The sequence below is a fragment of the Molothrus aeneus genome, chromosome 9 (genome assembly GCF_037042795.1).
Source record: "Molothrus aeneus isolate 106 chromosome 9, BPBGC_Maene_1.0, whole genome shotgun sequence".
NCBI lineage: Eukaryota > Metazoa > Chordata > Aves > Passeriformes > Icteridae > Molothrus > Molothrus aeneus.
This window is the reverse complement of record NC_089654.1, coordinates 30,552,337-30,571,059: the sequence shown is the minus strand read 5'-3', so window position 1 is coordinate 30,571,059 and position 18,723 is coordinate 30,552,337. Positions and strand designations below refer to the sequence as shown.

General features: G+C 63.3%; 1 protein-coding gene across 1 annotated transcript; it reads right to left on the bottom strand.

Moving 5' to 3' along the window:
• Nucleotides 1-1,502: 1,502 nt before the first annotated feature.
• On the bottom strand, nt 1,503-17,384 carry CRIP2 (cysteine rich protein 2). The gene is made up of 8 exons (XM_066556039.1): nt 17,256-17,384; nt 7,743-7,837; nt 5,901-5,958; nt 5,282-5,422; nt 5,037-5,105; nt 3,518-3,612; nt 3,196-3,253; nt 1,503-2,609 (listed from the first exon to the last, which is right to left on the bottom strand). The coding sequence occupies exons 1-8, from the start codon at nt 17,296-17,298 to the stop codon at nt 2,542-2,544; spliced, it is 627 nt and encodes a 208-aa protein (XP_066412136.1). The 5' UTR covers nt 17,299-17,384; the 3' UTR covers nt 1,503-2,541.
• Between the last annotated feature and the right edge of the window lie 1,339 nt (nt 17,385-18,723).

The window sequence follows — 18,723 nt, the reverse complement described above, 5'->3', positions numbered from 1 at the left end:
GCCCTGTGGCGTAGCAGGATGCTGTGATATTTGCAGGCTTCCCAGCACTCCATGGGGTAGCAGAGCTGAATTTTGTCTATTTTTGATTTCATTGCATTCCTTCAGCAAAACTCTCATGGGGAAAAGAAAATGTAAGGATTAAAAAAAAAAAAAAAAGAAAGAAAGAAAGAGAAAGGAATCGAGGGGGAAGCCAGTCCATGGTGGGATCCTGCTGGCATTGCTGAGCCTGGCTGGTGCACAGCACGGGAAGGAGAATCAGCCTGGCAGGCCATCAGGGAAGCTCCCTGCTGCAGGGCACGGCCACAGGCTAGCAGAGAGGCTGGCTTATTAAGCTCGTTAATTAATGATGGGAAGTAAGAGTTGCAAGGGGAGATGGATTGGTGCCGAGGGCGTTGCTGGCAGCTCAGCTGGGCCCCGGAGGAGCGATGGGCACCCCCCAGCTCAGCACCGCTGCTGCTGCACGGGGCAAACTTGGCAAATTGTGGCTGCGAGGGCCGAGCTGCGGGTCAGGGGAGGAGCCGAGAGCGACACCGCTCTGATTTACACCGCAGCCTTGTCCCTAAAGCATCCCGGGGTCAGCTCTCCATGGAAACCGCACCAAAACACGAACACACTGAGCCGGTTCCCGAGCCGGGAGCTGCGCTGCCGAGCCCTCCGTGCCTGGGAAAAGGCTCCGTGCCCTGGGATTGCTGCCAGCAGGGAAAAGCCGCTGCTCCCTGCCGGCCCCGTCCCGTCCCGCAGCTGTGCCCGCTGCATTTCCCAGCTGTGCTGTGCCCGTGGCTGCCAAGCAGCCCCTTCTGCACGGCCCGGGGCTGCGGCTGGGGCTGGCTCCGGCCATCGCGGGCACCGCGGCTCTGCTTTCCCCAGCGGACGGGCCGGGGGCATGGCCGGGTCCCCAGGGGCACGGCCAGCAGGGAGCCCCACGGGGCTCTTGCAGGAGCGTGACAGGAGGGACGGGCCCGAGCAGCAGTTCCCAGAGCCCGTGTTTGGCTTGGCAGCCCCAGCTCCGAGGGGAACAGCTGGATGTCTAAAAGCAGGCCTGGCAGCAGGGCTGCGATCTGGCTGGGGACAGGGCAGCCCCCAGGGGCTGGGCAATGCCCCACACTGCATTCCTGCCCTGCTGCTGCCAGGCCGAGCTTTCCCGAGGACAGCCCCACTCAGGCACTGTGCCTGCTCAGCGAGCCCGGGCTGGGGGGAGCAATGGCATCTGCTCTTTAACTTCTCTCCACTGGTTTCTCACTCCCCAAAACTGGGAAGGACCCATCCCACCGCACCCCATCCTGTCTGCAGGGCCAGCACAGCTTCCTACAAGGCTGTTGTGCTCATGGCACAGGAACAGCTCCTCGGAGGAGCTCGGGCTCCGCTGGAGCTCCTCAGGCCGGCCCCAGGAGGAGCCAGCTGGGATGGGGCAGCAAGGTCCCACCTGGTCATGGGACCCGAGGGATGCTGTGTGGTGTGTGCAGCCTCCCCCACCTCCGCCCAGAGCTGAGCTGCACAGCACATCTCTCAAAACCTTTATTGTCAGCAAATAACAAAAGTCAGCCCTGCAGCAGCGCAGGGAGCCTGCAGAGAGCGGGGTGCTGGCAGCCAGGGCTCGCTGCCCCGGCCCCCCCTGCTCTCCTGGGCAGCAGCAGGGCTGGGCGTGCACAGGGGACGGGTGAGAGGGGGCACGTGTCATTCTCCAAAGCAAGGAGCACATTTACAACTGCTTATAAATAAACAACAACAACGAGAAACCTCCGGCTCTGGGAAGCAGCGGGGGTCCTGCTGCCCAGGCCAGCAGCCCAATGCGCTCTGTCCTCCAAAGGTGGGGAGAGGGGAGCCCCCTCCCTCCCCCGAGCCGCAGCTGCCAGGTGCCCCCGGCACAGGCTGGGCCTCTGGGGGGATCAGGCTGGGGACACCAACCTAAAGCAGCCCGCAGAGCAGGCTGGGGCACCTGCCCGGGTGCCCCTACAGGGATTCGGGATTCAAAGACAGGGATGTAGGGAGCTGCCAGACCCAATAGTGGAGTGGGCCAGTGGTGGGACCCAGGGACAGTGAGAGCCAGGGCATGGAGCTGGGAAGGGCCAGGAGAAGGGCAGTGCTGCCAGGTGTCACACACCTCCAGCAGCTGGTGAGGAAGAGGGCTGGGAACCCTCACCCCAACCCCAAGCACTGAGGGACAGCCTGGAGCACCCTCCCGTGGTGAGAGTCCTGCCACCACCTTCCCCCATCCTCAGCCCTTTGGGTGCCACCCGCCATCCCCTGCCCACGGGGACACCCCCAGAGCTGCCCTGCTGCCTCCCACACTCGGGGGCTGTGGGAGGGCTGGGGAGGGCAGAGCGCATTGGGAACCACCAGAGATACCTTCTACCTTAGCCTTAAAACACTGAAGCTTATATTAGAGACATGATAATAACCAGGGGCAGGGCTGTCCTGCCGGGAGTAGGGACAGCAGAGAGGGCACAGCTCCGTGGGCAGCCTGGTGAGGCTCTGCTCGGGCTGGGAGCAGCAGGTTAGTACAGGAGGGGCACAGAGCGTGCGGCAGGGCGGGGACGCCGCCTAGGGCTGGTTCTTCGCCTCAGGGTCTTTGTCGTAGATGTAGCTCCCCACAGCTCCGGTGTTGACACCTGCACGGGGCGAGAAACAGCAGGGTGAGGACAGGGCAGGAAGGTGGCAGGTGTAGGAGTGTGCTCTTTGTTGATGGAGTGACAAACCTATCTTTTGTCCCCTTAAAAGGAAAGAAGCCCAGAAGTTTCTCTCCTTGATTAAGTGAAAAGACGCTTCATAGGACTTGGGGGACTTCACCTCAAACTTAAGGACACAAATTGGACAGAAGCCAAAGAGTCCCACCTGGGAAATTAACTAGAAAAGGACATGAACAAAGAAACTAAAGGCTTTTGTAAAGTGTTTTACCAGGAGCAAGAACGTCTAGCACCTGGCTCGGTTTTTCTGTTCGTTATTTTACCTTTTATTAAACCTTTTTGTTTCCAACACTGCAACAGCAGCCATCCTGATGATTTTTATGCCTCCAAGGGTAGCTGAGCTATCTTGGGTGTATTATAGGCCTCCAAGAGCTTATTAGACCTGGCTCAAGGAGGTTACTATAAGAGGCGTGCTCCAGGGAGATGTCCCCTCTGGCTGGTGGCACGAGCATCGACAGGGGCACGTGTGCCTGGTCTGGGTCCCCTCTTGTGCCCCCAGGCTCTCACTCACCCTTTGGCCCGAAGAGGATCCCGTAGCAGGGCTTGTGGCAGTAGGGCTGTCCATCGTGCTGTGTGGGGCAGAGAGAAAAACCTGTCACCTGGGCTGGGGGCCAGGGAAAATCCAGTGCCCAGGGCGTGCCCACCTCTTGTGCTCTTCCCCTGCAGACACCCCAACAACCCCAGCACTTCCCCAGGCTGAGGGGCTGCTCCTCCCAGCCCTGCCCTCCTGCAAAGGCAGTGGGTGCCATCAGGGTGGCCTGGGACATCTCAGCCATGCCCTGCTGGCATCCCCAGGTGTGAAGGCCAGGGTTCTGAGGCTGGCACCCCCTTACCTCGGCGTGTCCCCCCGGGGTCAGCGTCTTGCTGCAGCGCTCACAGCGTAGGCAGGGACGGTGCCAGTCCTTCCCCAGAGAAGTCACCTTCTCAGCTGGAGTGGGACAAGGAGAGAGGGTCACATCAGCCCCCTGCAACATGCCAAGGGGGAGCATTCCCCACGGGGATATCACAAAATCCCAGGAGAGCCCTCAGGATCTCCAGCCTCCCACATCCCTCCCACCCCTCTGGTGCCTCAAAGGTGACAGGGGATGGCTGAGCACAGCTATTACCACATGGGAGGTGACACAGCAGGGGATACAATGCAGATAAAGCCCTGCACCAGGAGTATATCCAAGAAGACCCATCCCTGAAGGCCCCTCAAGCACATCCCTCTGTACCCACAAACCCCTCTCAGATCCAAACCCCACTCCCAGCCTCTCTGCATGGCCCAGGGTTCCTGCACAGAGCCCATTCCCATGGGGCCATGCCATCCTGCGGGGCCATGCCACCCTGCGGGGCCATGCCACCCTGCAGGCCCATGTCACCCTGCGGGGCCATGCCACCCTGTGGGGCCATGCCACCTTGTGGGGCCATGCCATCCTGTGGGGCCATGCCACCTTGTGGGGCCATGCCATCCTATGGGGCCATGCCACCCTGTGGGGCCATGTCACCCTGTGGGGCCATGTCACCCTGTGGGGCCATGACACCCTGTGGGGCCATGCCACCTTGTGGGGCCATGCCATCCTGCGGGGCCATGCCACCCTGCGGGGCCATGCCACCCTGCAGGCCCATGTCACCCTGCGGGGCCATGCCACCCTGTGGGGCCATGCCACCTTGTGGGGCCATGCCATCCTGCGGGGCCATGTCACCCTGTGGGGCCATGCCATGCTGTGGGGCCATGCCATCCTGTGGGGCCATGCCACCTTGTGGGGCCATGCCATCCTACGGGGCCATGTCACCCTGTGGGGCCATGCCACCCTGTGGGGCCATGTCACCCTGCGGGGCCATGCCATCCTGTGGGGCCATGCCATGCTGTGGGGCCATGCCATCCTGTGGGGCCATGCCACCCTGTGGGGCCATGTCACCCTGTGGGGCCATGCCACCCTGTGGGGCCATGCCATCCTGTGGGGCCATGCCATCCTGTGGGGCCATGCCACCTTGTGGGGCCATGCCACCCTGTGGGGCCATGCCACCTTGTGGGGCCATGCCATCCTGCGGGGCCATGCCATCCTGCGGGGCCATGCCATGCTGTGGGGCCATGCCATCCTGCGGGGCCATGCCATGCTGTGGGGCCATGCCACCCTGTGGGGCCATGTCACCCTGTGGGGCCATGCCACCCTGTGGGGCCATGTCACCCTGTGGGGCCATGCCATCCTGTGGGGCCATGCCACCTTGTGGGGCCATGCCATCCTGCGGGGCCATGCCATGCTGTGGGGCCATGCCATCCTGCGGGACCATGCCACCCTGTGGGGCCATGCCATCCTGCAGGGCCATGTCACCCCGAGGCAAGCACGCACTGCCCACTTGTCACCTTACCAAAGTAGACCCTCTTGCCGCAGCGCGGGCACATGTTGGGCTCCCCGGTGAAGGTGGTGACACTGGAGGCTGGAAGAGAAGAGGACATGTGCCTGGGAAGTGGGGGGACATCTCAGCCAGGACACAGCAGGGTGGGGTGGGCCCCACACACAAACCCTGCACTCACACCGTCACCAGGCACGGTGGCTCTGTGCTGGCTGCCCCATGGCAAAGGGCCAGGCTGCCTGTCCTGCCCTGCCCCTCACCTTTGCTGGGTCCCTTGGGAGGTGCAGCGTTCACCTTCCTCTCCTCCACCTTCACGGGGTGCTCGATGGGTCCCGGGGCAGTCTGCCCCTCGATCTGCGGCTTGTCGTAGATGTAGGAGCCAGCCCCGCCGATGTTCACCCCTGCAGAGGGGCACAGAGATCCTGCAGTGACCTGGGAGCCCTCGGGGTCTCCAGTGTCCCCCCAGCCCCCTGTCCCTCCTCCCCCAGCCCCGCTGAGCCAGGGGCCACTGCTGCACTTCAGCCCCAGCTTGCTTTCTCCTGACCCAGGCTTCCTCCAGCCACCTCTGGGATAGGAGACTAACTCCACCTTCTGTTTGAATGGGAATTTGTTTTTTTAAATATTAAAAAAAAAAAAAAAAAGGCAGCTCTCAGAATAGATTCCTCCCTCCCTCCCTCCTTCCTTCCCTCCAGCATCTCTTCTCTACCTCTGCACAAGCAGACAGCTGGCCTGGGACTGCAATTTGCTGGCTCAATGCTCAGCCCATGCTAGGCTGGCTTCTGGGATGTTGCTGGGGCCACCAGTGGGGATGAGGGGACCTGGCCCCTCCTGCAGCCCCAGGCCCGGCACCCCAGGCAGGGGGGACACACAGGGACGTACCTTTGGGGCCGAACAGTGTGGCATAACAGGGCTTGTGGCAGAAGGGCTTCCCATCGTGCTGGGGAGAGAGGGCAGCGTTAGGAGCAGTGACCACGGCTCCCTCAGGAGCACCTTCATCCTCTGCTGTTCAGAGACCACCACGGCCATGCCAGCACCCTAAAATGCACCCAGTTCTGGGTGTGCAGCACCAGCCTAACCTGGCCTGAGCACTCGGGGGTTTCACCTGCATCAAACACTCAGGGGTTTCACCTGCATCAAGCACTCGGGCTGCTGTGCACAGGTCATGCCCTGGGGCTGGAGCACCAGTGGCCATGGCAGCTTAGCCATGGGCACCTCCATGCCCTGACCCAGCCACGTGGCACTGGAGCCAGCGCAGCATGGCCTCAGCCCCTCAGCATGCTGTGCACAGCCAGGCCACTCTCCATGCTCAGAGCACCGTGGGAGCTCAGCTTCACTGTTCCCTCATCTTGGCCCAAGATCAGAGGCCCCGCACGGGCTCTGGTCCCAGCCCAGCTGCTATCGACCCCGCTATCGTCTGGGGTGATTATCACAGGAAGGCAGGAGGCAGGCGATAAGCCCCAGAACTCCCCGTTTCTCATGGGCCAGCTGAAACCCAGTCCAAGAGAAAAGAGTGTTTGTGGCTGGAGCAGGGGGCCAGCAGGGCTGCCACACACACTGCCCTGGGTAGAAAACCCACTGGGAGCCTGTGCTCGGGCAGAATCCCACCCCATCTCCTGCTTGGCCCCACTGAGCCCTGCTCCTGCCCCATGCTCCTGCCCTCCATCCCTCTGCTGCAAGGCAAGGAGTGCTGCCCACACAGGGCAGGGTGGCAGCTGAGCAGAGGGGCCGTGCCAAAGCAAGGCATAAATATGAGTGTGCTCGCAGTGTTGCCATGCCAGAGGGGAGGGTAAACATTTAACTGGTCTCCCCGCGACACCTTTCCACCCTGGCCTCCTCAAAAGGAGGGAGAAAAAGCAGGGAAGGGCCAAATCTGCCATCAGCAGAGTCAGTGGGGCTTGGCTGCCATCCCCTATGGGAACAGAATCCAACCTTATATGGAGAAGCAGCAAATCTTCTGGGCTTAACCCGGTCTGGAGCACAGATCCACCTCGCTGGCAGGACAGGCCCCGCTTCCCCACGGGCTGGGGGCCACCCGCACAGCTGTCCCTGCTGGTGCCCAGCTGTTCTGCCTGCTAGAGCCAAGCTAAGGAGCTGGTGACACTGTGGAATGACAGGTGCTGTGCAAACCCAGGGTGTCACACAGGGACACTGCACAGCAGAAACACAGTGGCTCCTAAGCCCGAGCAGCTGCAGCCAGCAGCATGGCACCTCACACTCCCCAGTGCAGGGCAGTGGCATCACGCTCCAGCACAGGCTCCGAGCACAGAGAGCACCAGTGCCGAGCTCTCGTTGCCATGGTAACCCAGGCATTCCCCGTTTTCGGTGTTTTTAACCATAGGTCAGTGCAGGCTCTCAGCACACAAACCTCTCCAAAGCTGTGCGATGCCCAAACAAGTCTGCCCAGCGCATGGAGCTTCAAGTGCTTACTGGGGCATGCCAAGCCCCACCACAGCTGCCTGGGAGCCCGGGGTGACAGAGCAGTGTCACCACACGTGGTGCCAGCACCACTCTGTGGCTCGCCCAGGGCTGTGCACAAGAGCACTCTGAGCTGCAGCAGCAGCGTTTGAAGCCTCAGTGTGCTCTCCTGGGCTTGCATGCCGCAGGGACAGCGCCTCCACATGGATCAGATATCGGCCCCAGCCCTGGCTTTGAGATTTTCGTCCCGCCAGGCCCCCCCAGTGCCAGCACGGCTCCCACCCGGCCTGCCCTGGCAGCTCTTACCTCGGCGTGCCCACCCGGGGTCAGGGTCTTGTTGCAGCGCTCACATTTCAGGCAGAACTTATGCCAGTCCTTGCCCAGGGAAGACACCTTCTCAGCTGCAGGGGACACGAGAGAGGGGTGAGCCACTGCCCAGCACCCGCCGAGGCCCCGGGGGAAGCCAGGCCTGGGAACCAGGGGGGCTGCACCCCAGAGGGGCTGCACTCGCTCAAGGGGGCCTGCTCACCCTGTGCACTCAGCCACGCTGCAGGGAACAGGAGCCACGGTGCTGCAGCCCCCGGGGCCCCCGCAGCCCTGTGGGATGTGGGCACAACCCCGGCTCTTTGACCCCTCACAGCATGGCACCAGCTATGAAGAACATTAACCCTGTCCCAGCACCAGCTCTTAAGAAGAACATTAACCCTGTCCCAGCTGGAGGCAGGACACCCCCCAGCTGCTGTCCCACAGCCACGCTTTCCCACACGCCAGTCCAGCAACGGTAGCGTTTTCTTCCCTGCTCCCCTGGCTATTTTTATCCGCCACGCTACCCGGAATGACTTCACTCCCATTCAAATATTTGGCGTTTCCATGCCCACCCCGCCCCTGCAGTCACACTCCCCCCACGCACAGCCGGCCTCTCCCCAGGCTGGGAGCCTCAGGCGCAGCTCCAGAGATGCTCCCAGGAGGAGGGGATGGCAGATGGCCTCCACTGTCACCCAGGATGGACATGTGGCCTGGAAAACACCTGCCCCTTGCCCCCAGCCCGGGAACAGGCACGATGTGTGGATGAGCACACAGCCGCCATCCTTGCACGGCCACAAACCTGCAGAGCAACTGGCTGCCAGCACTGAAAACAGTGACAAAGCACCAGTGGGCAAATTCAGGCAAGGCAAACGCTTTGAGACTGGTTGTATGAATACAAATACAATCCTTCCATCTGGCCCTGAGCTGTAGGTGTCCAGGAGCACCCTGGGAGGCAGCACAGGCTGCCAGTGCTCCTCTTGCATCCCCAGCCTTGCACCATCCCCTCTCCCTCCCAGCTCCTGGGTGGCCACGGGCTGCCTTGTGCCCCCCACGGATTCCTGCTGGCCCTCCCTCTGCCCTGCACATGTGCAGAGACAGCTGGAAAACAGTGTGAGCCCGTTAAAGCCACCGTAAAACTAAATCAGGAGAGCCAAATAAAATATTTAACAAGCAAATAAAAGTGCAACCAGAGCTGGCTGCACTCCACGAGAAGACCTCCTCCGCGATGTTGGGTTTCCCCCCAGGACCTCAGCAAATGTCACCTGTTTGCATCCAGTTGAGACGGGGGTCAAGAGCTCCCCAAAGGGCAGGTCCTGGCTTCTAGAGCCACCCTCCTCCCAAGGCAAACAGCTGCATCCGGGGCACGTCACAGGGCCAAGATAAGCCGAAACAATGCCATCATCACCCAAAAATTCCATCTCAGTGCAAAGCCAGGGTGGGAGGGAGGGGCAGTGTGACAGAGCAGAGCCACAGCCATTGCACCAGGGTGCACAGGAGACTCCTGAGAGCACCCCAAGCAAGCACACGAGAGATGGACTCTGGGGACTCACATCGGTTGGAAGAAACTCCAAATCCACCTCCTGCTGATGACGCACAGGCTGTAGAACCAAACCCAGGCAGGAGCAGACAGCAGGGCCAAGGGATGCCCCACCAGGTTTCCCCCCAGGGAAATGCTGGGCCTGCCTGCCCAGCATTGCCAGGGCTATTCCCTGCTGGCTCCAAGCCCAGGGGCTCGGGAGGGCCTGTGTCTCCCTAGCCCCTCACAGAAGGCAGCACGCAAGGAAGGGACCAGGGCCAGAGCTGCCCTCCTTTTCCTCTGCAGCCGTCATCTGCCTCTGGGAGCAGAGAACCAGCTGCAGGGTGAACAGCCCCCAGGTCCCCCAGACCCCAGGGATTCCCCAAAACCAGGGGAATATGGAGGTCCCAGCACCCCACTGCCGTGGGGGCACTGCAGGAGCCCTGCATCCTCCCAGCCCTCCAGCAGGAAGGTTCCTCCCCGGGTGACCAGGGCAGGAAACCGAGCGTGATGGGCTGAAAGGCGAGCCAGGGGCTCGGGGCCAAGGAGCCGCTGGGCTGTGTCACGGTGGATGCACACACAGCCAGGCCGGGCTGTGCTCCCCCTGCCCCGACCCAGCGCCGCCACGGGTACAAAGCAAGGAGGAAGCTCCCGGCGGATGTTTTCCAGAGGCCATGGCAATTATAGCTGGCCACAGCCCCCACCAGCTCCTTCCTGCTCCCGCGATACAAAATGCTCCCCCAATGACCCCACCCCCCCCCACCCCAAGAAAAAACAACAAAAAAAAAACCCACATTCAGCAGATGGAAATCCTGGCTCCTCCCTGCCAGATGCACCCCCCCTGCCGATGCTTCCCTGAGGCACGCAGAGCCAGAGGGATCCCAGCGGGGCACGGGCAGGAGGGACGGGAGAGCACCCGGAGCACCCCGGGCACAGGGACAGCCCGGGAACCACGGGGGCTGCCCTCGCCTCCAGATGGAAATGATGGAAATGCCGCCCAGGGGCCGCTCGGGCATCCTCTGGCTGCAAACAAGGATTCCCGGGGGATGCATCCAGGACCGGAACAGCCGGGATGGCTTTCCAGAAGGCATTGTTTGCACCGAGCAGAGGAAGCAGCTTGGAGCCGCTCCGGCCCATTTCCAGGGCAGCAGCCTGCGGCCACACCATCCCATAAATCACCGCGGAGGGAAGGGACCAGCGCCCAGATTTCCTGTCACTCGGCCACAGCTGCTCCGCTGTTGCATCAGCTCCAGAGGAAAAGGCTCTGGCCACATCCGCCTGCTGCCGGGGCAGCCCCTCAGAGCCGCCCGGGCGGGCAGTGCGGGCCGTGCCCAGCTCCGAGCAGGGAGCAGGGGACGATGGCACGGGGCACACGTGTCATTGCAGCCAGCCTCTGCCACCCATGGCCGTGCTGATCCCTCTGCTCTCCCAGCACATCCTGCTCTGGCCCCCGAATCCCCCCTGCCCACTCAGCCCTGCAGCTGCCAGCTCTAAACCAGCTGGGCAGCAGCCCTGGAAGGGCAGGGGTGAGGATGCTTGACTGCAGGAATTTGGCCTCTGCCACATGTGTGTGGCTCGGGGGGTTTGCCAGCCCTGCGTGGGTAGGCACGGGGTGCCCATGGATGGGTGGGCACGGGGTGCCCAGAGGAAACAGCCTGAGGAGAGGTGGAGGCACACGTCTGACTGCAGGACGCAAAGGCTGTGGGGTGGGTTTGCTCTGTGCAGGCTATAGGGTGGGTTTGCCCTGTGCAGGCTATAGGGTGGGTTTGCTCTGTGCAGGCTGTGGGGTGGGTTTGCTCTGTGCAGGCTGTGGGGTGGGTTTGCTCTGTGCAGGCTGTGGGGTGGGTTTGCTCTGTGCAGGCTGTAGGGTGGGTTTGCTCTGTGCAGGCTGTAAGGGTGGGTTTGCTCTGTGCAGGCTGTAGGGTGGGTTTGCTCTGTGCAGGCTGTGGGGTGGGTTTGCTCTGTGCAGGCTGTGGGGTGGGTTTGCTCTGTGCAGGCTGTGGGGTGCGTTTGCCCTGTGCAGGCTGTGGGGTGCGTTTGCTCTGTGCAGGCTGTGGGGTGGGTTTGCTCTGTGCAGGCTGTGGGGTGGGTTTGCTCCGTGCAGGGGATGCACCCACGCTGCGAGGGACGGCAGGAGCAGGCAAGCAGCCGAGGGGGCTGTCAAGGCACACTGATCCCATGGCTCCACAGCAGCCCCGCCCCACAGACAACGCGGCTCAGCCCTTAATTACCCGCCGTGCCCAGACAAAGCAGCTGGCACAGGCCAGAGGTGGGTGCATCTTCTCAGGGTGGGAAGAGAGCATCCCTCCTCCCAGTTTCTGTGCCGCCGGCCGCATGGAGCCGGCCCCAGGCCCTCGCACAGGTATTTCCACAGCCTGACGTCAGTGCTGCTCCCAGGCGGAGCCTTATTCAGCGAAAGGAACCACAACTGCAGCTGCATCTCTGCAAGGGCTGGGCTGTGCCCCATCCATCCACCACAGCCCTGGCAGGGCACGGGGGAGGGCTGACAAAGCCCAGTCTGGCAGTAAGGATGCCAAATCCCCACTGGGATCCAGAGACAGGCATCCCTGGCAGAGAGGGATGCTGTCAGACTGACTGTAGATTCACTTCAGAGCAGTTGCAGACACAAAGGAATGGAGAAAGAAAAGTGCAAGGAAAGGAGCCTGGTAAATGGCTGGAAACAAAGCCGAGAGCCATGAGCCAGCAGCCTCATCCCTTCCCCAGTTCCTCACTAAGTGGCCAGGAGATGGAAAAGGTGGAAGGACAGGTTGAGGATTTCCTGCCCTTGCCATGCCAGGCCATATCCCAGGCACGCTGCCCTGCCCGGTGTCTGCAGTGCCCTCCCATGCCCCAGCCCATCCCCAGCCCTGGCACAGCTCCTCTCCCCCATCCACAGCCGGTGCTGACGCTCACACCGCACCCTGATTTGTGGCCAAACATATATATTTAGCTTCCCTGCAGCAAGGCAAGGCAAGGCAGCCCTCCAGCTCTCTGGGCTCCCTCCAAGTGTGCAACAAAGCCAGCTCAGTACGGCCTTGCTGCAGAGCACAGCCAGGGGGAACAGGGAATATCCCAGGGGGGATCCCACTTCCAGCCAAGGGGAGAGTCAAGGGCTTGAGCCCCCGTGTAGCTGAGCCACTTGTGTGCAAGGGGAGGTTGTTTGATTTCCACCCCAGCCTTGGTGCTCAGCACTGCTCCCGTCCCCTGCTGCTCCCTGCCTCTCCTCTGCCACAGCCTCACCTACTGCAGGCAATTCCCTGGCCAGGAGGAATCTCCTGCTCTGGTTTGCAGGGCAGCCTCCAGCAAGTCCCCCACCATTTTCCACAGGGCTTCATCAAGCAGCATCTGAATGGGATGTGTGTGAGGTTGGGCAGCCTGGCTGTGTCTGTGCTGGGGGAGGATCAGCAATGTTTCCAGCCAGGCACTGGCTTCAGCCAGGGCTGAGCCCAAGGAATCAGCTGCTTTCCATGGCAGCCCTGCATGTGAGGCATGGCAGGCAGGACCCCAGGGGGGGCAGGGGATGCAGCCCACACTGCCAAGGGACACCACCACAACAATCAGAGGCCCACCTGCAGCCCTGCCCTCACCCAGCACACAGGCAGGGCAGAGCAGGCAGTGAGAGCCGGGCACAGGCAGGCACACACCAAACACTCCCTGGGTAGCTGCTGGCTCAGAGCACACTGTTCCTTCTTTCTGCACTCTGAGATGTCCTCTCTGGCAGGCAGTGCCGGGAGAATAAGACAGTTTCCTGGCCCGTTTCAGCAAGAGCAGGATTCTGGGACATGCTGGAGCAGCCAAGCTTGTCAAAGCACCCTCCTGCCCCATGGCTCCTCACCTCCCCACCCTGCTGGGCCCCCACAGCCCCAAGCAGGGTTCAGCCCAGGGCTGAGGATGCTCAGGGGCTACAGCACTGGGGCTCCCCACCAGCAAGTGCACAGCAGGACGGTGGGACAGCTCTCCCCATCCTCATGCCAGGACCCATCTCCCACCATCACCTCCCTAGTAGCACCAGGGCCCTTGGCAGGAGCAATGGGCACCACCACAACCAGGAGTGGCAGCATGGCTCATGCTCCAGGCTCTGTGTTTGATTGCAACACTGGTGTGACAGATTTTCCATTACTCCTTGCTTGGGCGTTCCTGCTCCACCTTTCCCTGCCTTTCCTTTCCAGTCCCATCACCTCACCTCTCCCCATCCCTGTGCTCCTGCCAGGGAGGGAGGGAGGATGGGAACATGGGGACCTCTGTCTGCCTAGAAGCTGGGACACGGCTGCAGGACTCCATAACCCAGACACCAACCCAGACCAGCCCTGGGTTGCACAGGGCTGCCCCCAGCACCCACAGCCCTGGGGCAGCACCGCTCCCACTGCTGGCACTGCCAGCACCACCCTGCCAGGAGCCCCAGCAAAGCCCAGGACATAAGAGCAAGGGGACCCAGCCCTCACACCGCCCCGTTCCACACTCCCACAGACCATTTTCTGTAGCCCGTGCTTTTTTCCCGAGGGAAAAACTAATGCTAATCAGCCTGTTCTTCAGCTTCCCACAGAGGCATCCCTCCCATGGGCAGGGCTCTGCGCAGGGAGCAGGGAAGTGGAGCATCCTTAGTTACCACTCTGCACGGTGCCCTGACGCTCCCAGGCCCGGGAGGAGGCAGTTCCCGAGGAGCCCATCCCGCTCCGTGCTGCAGGGCAGTGCCCACACGGCCTGGAGAGCCGCATCCTTTGTTAGGGACGGCTGGAATGGGAATCCAGCCCTCCTGCCGCTCCTGCCCCACCGTCTCCCTGCCCGGAGCCAAGCACAGCGGTCACTCATTAATTGCAGAGCGGCTTCTGCAGCTTGAATTTCGCCGGGCGGCCCCGGCGGTGCTGTGCTCGGCAGGGAGAGCACCCCGGATCTGGCTGCACCCCGTGTGCCCCGGCACCTGCTGCGGGCCCCTGGCAGCACGCTGGGCTCGAGCCTTCCTCATTTCCCAGCTGGATGTGTCCGTGTCCTCAGCGCCCCTCTGGAATCCCACCGCCAAACCAGCGCTGGAGAGCAGCTTTATGCCTGGGGGCTACTGAGTGACTCCCACCTGCTTTGGCGATGCCCCTTTCGGAGCAAACAGAGCAGCAGCCTCCCCTCAGCCTCACAGCCCCCAGCCCGGGCAGCGAGCGCCCCAAGAGCCGCCCGCAGCCGGAGCCGCCGCACGTGTGCTCGCAGCATCCCTGGGGCTTGTGCCTGCCCCGTGCTCGGGACGGGAAAACAGGAAACCCCCTGCTGCCTCAATCCCCTGCTGCTCTGGGAAGAAAGGATGGGAGGCGAACAGGCTTGGCCAGGGCTCCCGGTGACCCTGCAAAACTCATTTAAGGCTTAGCAATGCGAAAGGGAGCTGGGGAAATGTGTGGCTGTTTGGCTGCAGGAGACTCTAGTTCCCCCGGAGCTTCCTGGCAGCAGTGAGAGCGCGAAGCCAGCCCCGAGCCCAGCGCTGCCACCTGCCCGCGGGGACGGGACGGGAATGGCCCCGCTCCCCGGCTGCTCCTGACTCTCAAACATTCACTGCATCCAGCCAGCCTCCCAAAGCAGGAAAGTTAGCCCCAGCCGTTCCTGGAAACAATGTCACAGACCTCCTTTCAAAAAAAAAAAAATTAAAAAGGGGAAAAAAGCCAAAAAACTATTTTTATATTTCCCCGTGCTTTTTAAAGGAAAAAAGCTCATTCTGTAGCTCAGGAAACGCCCACATCCTCCTGACTGCGCAGGGAGGAGCCCATTGGATTTTTCCAGGGAGCATGAAGCAACAGGCATGCTGGAAATGAGTTTTCCATGGGTACCCGGGAGTGCGGGCGCTGGGAGCCGCTCGGCTGCGCGGGGCCGGGACGGGAGCCGGCGGCGTCTCTCACACATGACCGGGGCTGCAATCCCAGGCATTCGGGCAGCCCGAGCTGCCAGCGCTCATTCAGCACGGCCAGGGAGGCTCCCGAACAAGCGGGGCTTTATGAATCACCTCCCCGCTAAGCTTCGGGCCGGCCCAGGAATTCAGGAGCGACACCAAAGCCCGGGCGCGGAGCTCCCATCGCCTTCCCAGCGGAGCACGCCCGGGGTCCGCACCCCGGAAAGACGGCTCAGGATTTGCATGGAGCTTCCATGCATTGAATAAACGGACTCAGGTTTATTCTTCCAGAGCCTGGGCGGTTCCTCAAGGGAAACCCAAGGTTCCTCAGCTCTAAGCACAGAGAAGTTTTTTTGCTCCCGTTTCAGCTCAGCGCTACCTCCTCTCCCCAGGTCTCCCTCGGGGGCAGCATTCCCTGCGGGAAGGTGTGGGATGGGGGCTGGCACTGCCCCGCTTCCAGGCACCTGCCTCCAGGGCAGGGAGCAGCAGAGCCCGGGACAGGGACCACAGTACCCACAGAAACCGTCCGGGAAGAGCAGCTGGGGCAGGGGCTACAGCCTTGTTCCCCCCCAGACCACATCCTCAGGAGACCCACAAGTGCCCCAGGACATGGGAGGAAAAAGAGCAGGGACACTGCTGGGGGCTGGTGCTTCTCCTCCTGGCACAGCCTGGCCTCCTCCTCGGGTCCCTGAGCCCAGCCCTGACACCCCTACGCAAGGCAGGCTCATCCCTGGAGCCAGAGGAGCAACTCTGCCCCCGGGTCAGTGCCCAGCTGGCTGGGGAGGCACTATTTTTTGCTTAAAAAGGAAAAGATTCATACAAAGAAAGACATCCAAGGGGCCAAGCCCTTCCCACCCACACACAAATAGGTTTATTTAAAGGAGGAAGACAGCAAATTCCTATTTCCCTGTGTTTACTTGGAGATGGCCGGAAAAGAATGAAAGCACCGATGCCTCCAATGCTCAAACATCATTTGGTATTTCTCCACCAAACAAACACACTGAGGCAACAGGGGCTGGACCCCGGAGCATGGGGGGAGATGAGTAGGGAGGGCTGTAGGGAGGCAGCGCCAGCTGCACCCCGCGGTCAGCTCGGGCTGGAGTCCTGGATCCATCCCCAGGGCCACCCCGAGCTCACGGTGCAGGCCCGAGGGTGCTCACCCAGGGCAGAGTCCCCGCCGGAGGCTCCGGGCTGGGGCAGCTCCTCGGGAGCACCAAGGCCGGGGATGGGATCCGCCGCTGCCCCAGCCTCGCTGCGAGCCGGGCGGCGGCGCTCAGCCCGCGCTGCCTGACCGGACACACGCCAGCCCCGCTTCCCAGAGATCCCGACCGGCCACAACCCCAGGCAGGGCCCTCGGAGACCTGCGGGGACTCGCTGCTGCCCTAACCCAGCCCAGGCGTGCTGAGATGGACCTCCGAGCCCAGGAGTGCCTTTGAAAAAGTCCCGTAGAAACCCCAAACCCTTCGTTAGATCGCCCAGCTGGGAACAGCCCGCTGGGGGCTGGCTGCGCGGCGAGACAGGGAGGGGTGAAGGGCACACCTGGGGCCAGGTTCACAGGGAATCAAAGAAACCGGCCGCGAGGAGGTTTTGTTTGCACCTGCCACTGCCAACTTCCCCGCCCCAAGAGATCCTCCGGATCACGGGAGCCCCATCCCGGTACCGGCCGGGTCAGGTGGGCTGGGTCCCCCTGACCCAAGGCAGCAGCACCTGGGGACAGGAGCCAGCCCCTCTCAGCACCCCAGGTGCGGGCACACAGCCCAGCCAGGGCTCCTCACCGCCTGCTCCCCCCTCAGCCCAGCAAGGCCGGGACCACCCAGACCCTCTGTGCCCCTGCCCCAGGGCCGGCGGGCAGCAGCCTCAGCACGGCCGGGATGCGGAGCGGAGGGGCCGCGGCCGCCCCGGGGGGAGAAGGAGCCGCCGCCGGGCCGGTCCCGGGTGAGCCCCGCGGGGAGCGCGGCGGAGCGGACACCGGGGCGGTACATCCCAGTGTGGCAAAGGGGGATGCACCGGGGCTCGGGGGAGGGGAAGGCAGCGATGAGCGCCGGCTCTGGGCTGGGGGAGCGGTCTGAGGTCCCGGGGATGCGTCTCGGGGCGGGGAAGGGGATGCGGGGCCGGGCCCCGGGGATGCGCTCACCGAAGTACACGGTCTTGTCGCACTTGGGGCACTTGGATGCCATGGCGGGAGAGCGGAGCCGAGCCGAGCCGTGCTGTGCCGAGCCGTGCTGTGATGTGCCGCGCCGTGCGCCCCGCTCCGCCCGGCCCCCGCCCACCGCCGCCCGGGGGGAGCCGGGGCGGGGCTGCCCGCCGAGCGACGCCGGGCTCGGCACGGCTCGGCACGGCCCGGCTCCAGCCCAGCGCAGCAGGTGCCCGGCCCCGGCGGCGGAGAGAACACCCCCTGCCCTGTCTCCCATCCCCAAAAGCTAAAATCGGGACACGAGTGCTCCCGACTTCCCTTGCCTGGGAAAAAAACCTCCATAATAAACAGGTTGTAGTTGAGCGACGCGACTTGTGGGGTTTTACCAGCTCCAAAGGCACCGGCCGGGAGCCTCCCCGGCTGAGTCCGGGACATGAGTGGGGGGTGGCGGTCCCGGCCGGCGGCCGCAGAGGGGCTCGGGCATCTCCCACCGCCCGCGGGAGCGCGCAGCCCGTCCCCGCCCCAGCCCCGCTCGCTGCCCGGCTCCAGCGCCCGCATCCCCCGGCTCCCGGCGCCATTCCTCTCTGTTGCCATGGAAACTCCCATCTCGAAAACCCCTCCGGCTGCGAAGGGATGCTCAGGGAGCCGTGAAGCCGCGGCGAGGATACCCGAGGAGCCAGGATGCCGTGGCGAGGCAGGGGAGCCCCTCCGTGCCCGGATGGTGCCCCGCGGCGGGACTGCGGTGGGCGCAGGGCAGGGGTGACAGGGCTTGGTGACAGAGGTGGTGACAGGGGCGCAGGGCCCGCGGCCGGGGAGCTGCCGTGTTGGTAAACAGGACATCTGCCGCGCCGCCAGCGCAGCCCTGCATTATTCATCAGCGGCAGCCTGGCTCTGCTCCGCCGCCATTGTCACAGAATTCCATTCCCTGCCGGCAGCTGCTGCAGCTGCCAAGCTCCCGCCCGGCCCCGGCGCAGCCTTGGGAAGGGAACCCGGGCTCCGGGACGGGACACGGCGACCCTGCCGGCAGCACGGGGCCCGGGGGTGCCCGACAGCGGTTCCTCCACAGCCCCTGCACCCCGCGGCGCTGGAAGGCCCAGGCACCCCTGTCACTCCTTGGCCAGCTGCTGTCACAACAATGCGTGGCTTTGTGGCTGCGGGGTCCCTGCGGGGCAGGTGGCAGCGCTGCTCCCACGGCTCCCGGGAGGGGCTCAGCCCTGCGTGCCCCACCGCGGAGCCAGGGAGTCCCAGCCCGGGCCTGCAGCCACCGGGGAGGGCAGGAGCTGGGGTTTCGTGGAGCTTCTGGTTTCCAGAAGAGCGACTGCCTGCTCCAGAACAGTCCCAGAGCACTCCTGGGGTCCCTCTGTGTGCCCGGGGTGGCTGCAGCCCTAAAGCACCCCAGGGCAGCGGGCAGAGCCAGCACAGCATCCCTGTGCCTGCAGCAGGTCACGCACTAAAGGGACAGCCTGAA